The sequence below is a fragment of the Sander vitreus genome, chromosome 3 (assembly GCF_031162955.1).
Source record: "Sander vitreus isolate 19-12246 chromosome 3, sanVit1, whole genome shotgun sequence".
NCBI classification, from domain to species: domain Eukaryota; kingdom Metazoa; phylum Chordata; class Actinopteri; order Perciformes; family Percidae; genus Sander; species Sander vitreus.
The window spans coordinates 37,103,009-37,113,008 of record NC_135857.1 but is presented as its reverse complement, the minus strand read 5'-3'; the positions used below and the strand labels follow the sequence as shown (position 1 = coordinate 37,113,008).

Genomic DNA, 10,000 nt, shown 5'->3' with positions numbered 1-10,000 from the left:
TTCATCCATACAGGGGTAGTAGTACACAGCTGGTACAGTTCATCCATACAGGGTAGTAGTACACAGCTGGTACAATTCATCCATACAGGGGTAGTAGTACACAGCTGGTACAATTCATCCATACAGGGGTAGTAGTACACAGCTGGTACAGTTCATCCATACAGGGGTAGTAGTACACAGCTGGTACAGTTCATCCATACAGGGGTAGTAGTACACAGCTGGTACAGTTCATCCATACAGGGGTAGTAGTACACAGCTGGTACAGTTCATCCATACAGGGTAGTAGTACACAGCTGGTACAGTTCATCCATACAGGGGTAGTAGTACACAGCTGGTACAGTTCATCCATACAGGGTAGTAGTACACAGCTGGTACAGTTCATCCATACAGGGGTAGTAGTACACAGCTGGTACAGTTCATCCATACAGGGGATAGTAGTACACAGCTGTGTACATCATATCACATCCATACAGGGGTAGTAGTACACAGCTGTGTACATCGTATCATCCATACAGGGGATAGTAGTACACAGCTGTTATACATCATATCACATCCATACAGGGATAGTAGTACACAGCTGTGTACATCATATCACATCCATACAGGGGATAGTAGTACACAGCTGTGTACATCGTATCACATCCATACAGGGGATAGTAGTACACAGCTGTTATACATCATATCACATCCATACAGGGGTAGTAGTACACAGCTGGTACAGTTCATCCATACAGGGGTAGTAGTACACAGCTGGTACAACATAATGCATATACTGATGTCATTGTTAACCCTCCTGGTGTCCTCAGGTCTAATCTGACCCATTTTGTGTTTTAGTCAGTGTTACAGCATTTGAAGAAAAGAACTGATAATAAAACATCGAACGAAAAATGACGGAAAAAGCTTAAAAAAACCCAGAAATAAGTTTCATGGTGGGCAGAGGACAACATGAGGGTTAACTCGTCTGATCTACTACTACACATACTACTACACCTACTACTACACCTACTACTACTACACCTACTACTACTACACCTACTACTACTACACCTACTACTACTACACCTACTACTACAGCTACTGCTGCTACAACTGCTACTGCACTACTACTACTGCTGCTACTACTGCTACTACTACTGCACCTACTACTGCTACCCTGCTACAACTACTACTACTGCTACTGCTGCACCCTACTACTACAGCTACTGCTACTACCCTGCTGCTGCACCTACTGCTAGACTAGCTGCACCTGCTGCTACTACTGCTACTGCACCTGCTACTGCTACTGCACCTACTGCTGCTGCTGCTGCACCTGCTACACTGCTACTGCTAGCTACTGCCACTGCACCTGCTACTACAGCTACTGCACCTGCTACAGCTACTGCTACAGCTGCTACCTGCTACGCACTGCTGCTGCTACACCCTGCTGCTGCACCCTGCTGCACCTGCTGCTGCTACTGCTGCTGCACCTGCTACTACTGCAGCTACTACACCTGCTACTGCTGCACCCTGCTGCACTGCTACTACGCCTGCTGCACCTACTGCTGCTACACCTACTACTACTGCTGCTGCTACGCTGCTGCTGCTGCTACTGCTACTGCACCTGCTACTGCTACAACTGCTGCTGCTACACCTACTGCTACACCCTGCACCTACTACTACACTGCTACTCACTACTCGCACCTACTGCTGCTGCACCTACTACTACACCTACTACACCAGTCTATCAGCTGAGTTCATGTGATCACAATCTGGAAGGAACAGATGTTGTGCGTGTTGTGTGGTTGTGTGATGTTGTGTGTGTTGTGTTGTGTGATGTTGTGCGTGTTGTGTGATGTTTGCGTGTTGTGTGATGTTGTGCGTGTTGTGTGATTGATGTGTGCGTGTTGTGTGATGTTGCGTGATGTTGTGTGATGTTGTGCGTGTTGTGTGATGTTGTCGTGTGTTGTAGTGATGTTGTGCGTGTTGTGTGATGTTGTGGTGTTGTGTGATGTTGTAATGCGTGTTGTGTGATGTTTGTGCGTGTTGTGTGATGTTTGTCGTGTTGTGATGTTTGTGCGTGTTGTGTGATGTTTGTGCGTGTTGTGTGATGTTGTGTGATGTTTGTGCGTGTTGTGTGATGTTGTGCGTGTTGTGTGATGTTGTGTGATGTTTGTGCGTGTTGTGTGATGTTGTGTGATGTTTGTGCGTGTTGTGTTGTGTGATGTTGTGCGTAGCAGATGTTGTGCGTGTTGCAGTGATGTTTGTGCGTGTTGTGTGATGTTTGTGCGTGTTGTGTGATGTTGTGTGGTTGTGTGATGTTGTGTGTGTTGTGTTGTGTGATGTTGTGCGTGTTGTGTGATGTTTGTGCGTGTTGTGTTGTGTGATGTGCGTGTTGTGTGATGTTTGTGCGTATGTTGTGATGTTGTGCGTGTTGTGTGATGTTGTGCGTGTTGTGTGATGTTTGTGCGTGTTGTGTGATGTTGTGTGATGTTGTGCGTGTTGTGTTGTGTGATGTTGTGCGTGTTGTGTTGTGTGATGTTGTGTTGTGTGATGTTTGTGCGTGTTGTGTGATGTTGTGTGATGTTGTGCGTGTTGTGTGATGTTTGTGCGTGTTGTGTGATGTTTGTGCGTGTTGTGTGATGTTGATGTTTGTGCGTGTTGTGTGATGTTGATGTTTGTGCGTGTTGTGTGATGTTGATGTTTGTGCGTGTTGTGTGATGTTGATGTTTGTGCGTGTTGTGTGATGTTGTGCGTGTTGTGTATGTTGTGTGATGTGTGTGTGCGTGTTGTGTGATGTTGTGCGTGTTGTGTTGTGCGATGTTGTGTGATGTTTGTGCGTGTTGTGTGATGTTGTGTGATGTTGTGCGTGTTGTGTGATGTTTGTGCGTGTTTTTCAGAGCCGACCAACATGCTGGACGTCCGAGCCATTCTGTGGTTGGAGACCTACCTGCAGGTCTGACCTCTGACTCACTTTAGCGTTAGCATTCATCATTGAAAACAATGGCCGCGGTTAGCCCGGAGCTAGCTCGTAATAACTGCCCCCCCTCCCTCCCCAGACGTGGCAGTCCACCATCTTGGTCGTGTCCCACGACAGGAACTTCCTGAACGCCGTGGTAACGGACATCGTGCACCTGCACTCCCAGAGGCTGGACAGTTACCGCGGCGACTACGAAAACTTTATTAAAACCAAAGAAGACAGACTGAAGAACCAGCAGAGAGAGTATGAGGCCCAGCTGCAGTACAGACAACATATACAGGTACTACTACTGCTGCTGCAGTACAGACAACATATACAGGTACTACTACTGCTGCTGCAGTACAGGCAACATATACAGGTACTACTACTGCTGCTGCAGTACAGACAACATATACAGGTACTACTACTGCTGCTGCAGTACAGACAACATATACAGGTACTACTACTACTGCTGCAGTACAGACAACATATACAGGTACTACTACTACTGCTGCAGTACAGACAACATGTACAGGTACTACTACTGCAGTACAGAAAACATATACGGGTACTACTACTGCAGTACAGAAAACATACAGGTACTACTACTGCAGTACAGACAACATATACAGGTACTACTGCAGTACAGATAACATATACAGGTACTACTGCAGTACAGACAACATATGCAGGTACTACTACTGCAGTACAGAAAACATATACGGGTACTACTACTGCAGTACAGAAAACATACGGTACTACTACTGCAGTACAGAAAACATACAGGTACTACTACTGCAGTACAGAAAACATATACGGGTACTACTACTGCAGTACAGAAAACATACAGGTACTACTACTGCAGTACAGACAACATATACAGGTACTACTACTGCAGTACAGACAACATATGTGTGTTTGCGTTGTCAGGCTGTTTTCCCAGAATGCATTGCGTCAGTGACTCTGCTGTGTGTTTGTGTTGCAGGTGTTCATCGACAGATTTCGGTACAACGCTAACAGAGCTGCTCAGGTGCAGAGCAAACTCAAACTGCTGGAGAGGCTGTGAGTACTTCTACTGTGGAGTACTGTAGGGTACTACTGTGGAGTACTGTAGGGTACTACTGTGGAGTACTGTAGGATACTACTGTGTAATCTACAGTACTACACGGTACTGTAGATTACACAGGAGGGAACCCTAAACCCTCCCCGCCCAAAATATGTGCACTTAAGTCTTGCACAAATCGAGGGAAAGTCTGACTGTGTACTAGTACTGTGTTTGTGTGTGTATTGGTACTGAGTGTGTTTTCCTCCCTCAGACCTGAACTGAAGCCTCTGGAGAAAGAAACTGAAGTCACTTTAAAGTAAGAAGACTAACTTCTGTCATTACTAATGTTACTCAGACTAACTTCTGTCAGTACTACCGTTACTCAGTACTACCGTTACTCAGTCTAACTTCTGTTATTACTACCGTTACTCAGTCTAACTCCTGTCATTACTACCGTTACTCAGACTAACTTGTCATTACTACGTTACTCAGACTAACTTCTGTCATTACTAACGTTACTCAGACTAACTTCTGTTATTACTAACGTTACTCAGACTAACTTCTGTTATTACTACCGTTACTCAGACTAACTTCTGTCATTACTAATGTTACTCAGACTAACTTCTGTCATTACTACCGTTACTCAGTCTAACTTCTGTTATTACTACCGTTACTCAGACTAACTTCTGTTATTACTAATGTTACTCAGACTAACTTCTGTTATTACTACCGTTACTCAGACTAACTTCTGTTATTACTAATGTTACTCAGATTAACTTCTGTTATTACTACCGTTACTCCTGTCATTACTAATGTTACTCAGTCTAACTTCTGTCAGTACTAATGTTACTCGGACTAACTTCTGTCAGTACTACCGTTACTCCTGTCATTACTACCGTTACTCAGTCTAACTTCTGTCAGTACTACCGTTACTCAGTCTAACTTCTGTCAGTACTACCGTTACTCAGTCTAACTTCTGTCATTACTACCGTTACTCAGTCTAACTTCTGTCATTACTACCGTTACTCAGTCTAACTTCTGTTATTACTACCGTTACTCAGTCTAACTTCTGTCAGTACTAATGTTACTCAGACTAACTTCTGTCATTACTACCGTTACTCAGACTAACTTCTGTCATTACTAATGTTACTCAGACTAACTTCTGTCATTACTACCGTTACTCAGACTAACTTCTGTCAGTACTACCGTTACTCAGTCTAACTTCTGTCAGTACTACCGTTACTCAGTCTAACTTCTGTCAGTACTACCGTTACTCGGACTAACTTCTGTCAGTACTACCGTTACTCCTGTCATTACTACCGTTACTCAGTCTAACTCCTGTCAGTACTACCGTTACTCAGTCTAACTTCTGTCAGTACTACCGTTACTCAGTCTAACTTCTGTCATTACTACCGTTACTCAGTCTAACTTCTGTCAGTACTACCGTTACTCAGTCTAACTTCTGTCAGTACTACCGTTACTCAGACTAACTTCTGTCAGTACTACCGTTACTCAGTCTAACTTCTGTCATTACTACCGTTACTCAGTCTAACTTCTGTCATTACTACCGTTACTCAGTCTAACTTCTGTCATTACTACCGTTACTCAGACTAACTTCTAGTTCCGATGGTTGATCTGGTACGGTGGCCCTGAAGAACCAAACACACACACATACACACACACACACACAGATACAGACACACACTTTTGTGTCATGTCGTGTTGTTTTCTGAAATGTCTGTCTGACTGTCTGTCTGACTGCCTGTCTGTCTCTCTCCAGGTTCCCTGATAACTTTGAGAAGTTGTCTCCTCCCATCCTCCAGTTAGATGAAGTAGAGTTCTACTACTCAGCAGATCGCCGTCTCTTCTCGGGACTCTCACTGTCTGCTGACCTCGAGTCTCGCATCTGCATCGTACGTACACACACACACACACACACACACACACACACACACACACACACACACACACACACACACACACACACACACACACACACACACACACACACACACACACACACACACACAGACACACGCACACACACATACACACACATAGACACACACACAGACACACGCACACACACACACACACACAGACACATACACACAGACACACACACGCACACAGACACATGCACACACACATCAGACACACATGGACACACGCACACACACAGGCACACACATAGACACACACACACAGACACTGCACACACACAGACACACGACACACACAGACACACGCACACAGACACAGACAGACACACACACACACACATAGACACACGCACACACAGACACGCACACAGACACGCACACAGACACACACAGACATACGCACACAGACACACACACAGACACACGCACACGCACAGACACACACATGACACCCGCACACACAGACACACACACAGACACACACACATAGACACACACACACACACACACAGACACAGACAGACACACACAGACACACACACAGACACACGCACAGACACACGCACACACACACGCACAGACACACACAGACACACACACACACACACACACACACACACAGACAGACACACAGACACAGAGTATTATTACAGTGTGGTATTAGTACTTTTACTGCAGTAATGTGGGAGTAATCTGACTACTTCTGGATGTGTCCATATGAGTGAACGATGACTGATCCAGAGTCAGGAGGGAGTTGTGATGAGTTAACGTGTTGTGTTTACTGTCAGGTGGGAGAAAACGGCGCTGGGAAAACGACAGTCCTCAAACTGCTGATGGGCGAGTTGACGCCGGTCAACGGAGTCAGACAGTCTCACAGGTGAGACGCCAACGGACCAATCAGAGCACAGCACTCACCTCAGACTGTTTACTGAATGTCAAACTGCACGTGTGTGTGTGTGTGTGTGTGTGTGTGTGTGTTAGTGTGTATTTAACTAGGTGTGTGTGTGTGTGTGTGTGTGTGTGTGTGTGTGTGTGTGTGTGTGTGTGTGTGTGTGTGTGTGTGTGTGTGTGTGTGTGTGTGTTAGTGTGTATTTAACTAGGTATGTGTGTGTGATGTGTATTTAACTAGGGCTGTGTGTGTGTGTGTGTGTTAGTGTGTATTTAACTAGGGTTGTGTGTGTGTGTGTGTGTGTGTGTGTTAGTTAGTGTATTTAACTAGGGTGTGTGTGTGTGTGTGTGTAGTGTATGTAGCTAGTGGGGTGTGTGTGTGTTAGTGTGTATTTAACTAGGGGTGTGTGTGTGTTAGTGTGTATTTAACTATGTGTGTGTGTGTGTTAGTGTGTATTTAACTAGGGGTGTGTGTGTGTGTGTTAGTGTGTATTTAACTAGGGGTGTGTGTGTGTGTGTGTGTGTGTTAGTGTGTATTTAACTAGGTGGTGTGTGTGTGTGTGTGTGTTAGTGTGTATTTAACTAGGGGCGTGTGTGTTAGTGTGTATTTAACTAGGTGTGTGTGTGTGTTAGTGTGTGTGTGTGTGTGTGTTAGTGTGTATTTAACTAGGGGGGTGTGTGTGTGTGTGTGTGTGTGTGTGTGTGTGTATTTAACTAGGGGTGTGTGTGTGTGTGTGTGTTAGTGTGTATTTAACTAGGGGTGTGTGTGTGTGTGTGTTAGTGTGTGTTAGTGTGTATTTAACTAGGGGGTGTGTGTGTGTGTGTGTGTGTGTGTGTTAGTTAGTGTGTATTTAACTAGGGGTGTGTGTGTTCCTCCAGGAACCTGAAGATCGGGTACTTCAGTCAGCATCACGTGGACCAGCTGGACCTCAACGTCTGCTCAGTGGAGCTGCTGCTCAACCGCTTCCCCGGTAACCACGGCAACCACACGGCAACAACAACAACAATAAGCATGACCTCATCATTGGCTGGGCTCCAAACCGTTCCCCTCATTCACTCACTCACTGCTCCTCCTCAAATTATTTTCAGAGGAAGAGTCTGAGTACTGTGGGACTACTTCTAGGGTTGGCTACTGTTGGATGTTTACGGTTCCTAACCCCTTCTTAAAGGACCTCAAAGAAAGGCTCTTTTATGGAGGAAATGATTTAAATGTAACAATATATGAACGTTTTAAAGTACTTCAATATATAATAAGTAAACCGAAGTCACCTAACACACAACTACAATAACTTAACAAATAACAGTTACACTATTAACAAGTAATAACTAAATAAATGTCACACTTCAGCAGTTCTTCTGCAGAACAATGACCATATTAGACACCTCTCCTGACTTATGGGATGTCCTGCACAGGAGACACTCTCAGATGGAGTCCCAGAGGCCTGGACACACACACACACAGTTACACACACACACACACACAGTTACACACACACACACACACACACACACACAGTTACACACACACACACACACACACACACACACAGTTATACACACACACACACACACACACACACACACACACGCACAGTTACATACAAACACACACAGGGAGGAGATAGAAAGGGCTAGCTAGCTAACAGCAGACTACAGAGAGAGCAGCTAGCTAACGGCAGACTACAGAGAGGGCAGCTAGCTAACGGCAGGCTACAGAGAGAGCAGCTAGCTAACGGCAGACTACAGAGAGAGGAGCTAGCTAACAGCAGACTACAGAGAGAGCAGCTAGCTAACAGAGAGGGCAGCTAGCTAACGGCAGACTACAGAGAGTGCAGCTAGCTAACGGCAGACTACAGAGAGGGCAGCTAGCTAACGGCAGACTACAGAGAGGGCAGCTAGCTAACGGCAGACTACAGAGAGGGCAGCTAGCTAACGGCAGACTACAGAGAGGGTAGCTAGCTAACAGAGAGGGCAGCTAGCTAACGGCAGACTACAGAGAGGGTAGCTAGCTAACGGAGAGGGTAGCTAGCTAACGGCAGACTACAGAGAGAGTAGCTAGCTAACGGCAGACTACAGAGAGTGTAGCTAGCTAACGGCAGACTACAGAGAGGGCAGCTAGCTAACGGCAGACTACAGAGAGAGCAGCTAGCTAACGGCAGACTACAGAGAGGGCAGCTAGCTAACGGCAGACTACAGAGAGAGTAGCTAGCTAACAGAGGGTAGCTAGCTAACGGCAGACTACAGAGAGAGCAGCTAGCTAACGGCAGACTACAGAGAGGGCAGCTAGCTAACGGCAGACTACAGAGAGGGCAGCTAGCTAACGGCAGACTACAGAGAGAGCAGCTAGCTAACGGCAGACTACAGAGAGAGCAGCTAGCTAACGGCAGACTACAGAGAGAGGAGCTAGCTAACGGCAGGCTGCAGAGAGAGGAGCTAGCTAACGGCAGGCTGCAGAGAGAGGGGGATATTTTTACGTCCGTTTCAGAGCGACACAGGGAAAATATTTCAGTCTGAACCAAAATGAGGAACCGAAATTTGCGTTGTAATCCGGTCCGCACCTTAGCGGGATCCATAGTGGAACTGGGTTTCAGTACCAACCCTACCTATTTCTGAGAGAGGGAAGGGGTTTACAGGTAGAGAGTGATCTGTGACTCAGCCCTTCACACGTTCTGATTGGCTGCTTTTTGTCTCTGTCTGTGTGTGTGTGTGTGTGTGTGTGTGTGTGTCTGTGTGTGTGTCTCTGTGTGTGTGTGTGTCTGTGTGTGTGTGTGTGTCTCTGTGTGTGTGTGTGTGTGTGTGTGTGTCTGTGTCTGTGTGCTGTCTGTGTGTGTCTGTCTGTGTGTGTGTGTGTGTGTGTGTGTCTGTGTGTGTGTCTCTGTGTGTGTGTGTGTCTGTGTGTGTGTGTGTGTCTCTGTCTGTGTGTGTGTGTAGGCAGGACGGAGGAGGAGTACCGCCACCAGCTGGGGGGTTACGGTATAACGGGGGAGTTGGCCACGCGGCCGGTAGCCAGTCTGTCTGGAGGTCAGAAGAGCCGGGTGGCCTTCGCCCAGATGACCATGCCTTGGTACACTCCTCTAATACATCCCATAATATCATGTAACATCATCTTTTATATATATATATAAACAACATCCAGTCACATGTTGGACCAGTCAGTTAGCTTCGATTGTAGTCGGACGTGTTTAGCTT

At 46.1% G+C, this 10,000-nt stretch overlaps 1 protein-coding gene across 1 annotated transcript in view; it reads left to right on the top strand.

Annotated features, from left to right (window-relative positions):
• The window catches only part of abcf3 (ATP-binding cassette, sub-family F (GCN20), member 3), a 23,130-nt gene that overhangs the window by 12,217 nt on the left and 913 nt on the right, over window positions 1–10,000 (top strand). The window contains exons 12-19 of the mRNA XM_078247282.1: window positions 2,877–2,932; window positions 3,036–3,236; window positions 3,921–3,997; window positions 4,252–4,296; window positions 5,761–5,893; window positions 6,712–6,800; window positions 7,691–7,782; window positions 9,743–9,875. Of these exons, the coding sequence (XP_078103408.1) occupies window positions 2,877–2,932; window positions 3,036–3,236; window positions 3,921–3,997; window positions 4,252–4,296; window positions 5,761–5,893; window positions 6,712–6,800; window positions 7,691–7,782; window positions 9,743–9,875 (826 nt within the window). The remainder of the gene's footprint in view (window positions 1–2,876; window positions 2,933–3,035; window positions 3,237–3,920; window positions 3,998–4,251; window positions 4,297–5,760; window positions 5,894–6,711; window positions 6,801–7,690; window positions 7,783–9,742; window positions 9,876–10,000) is intronic.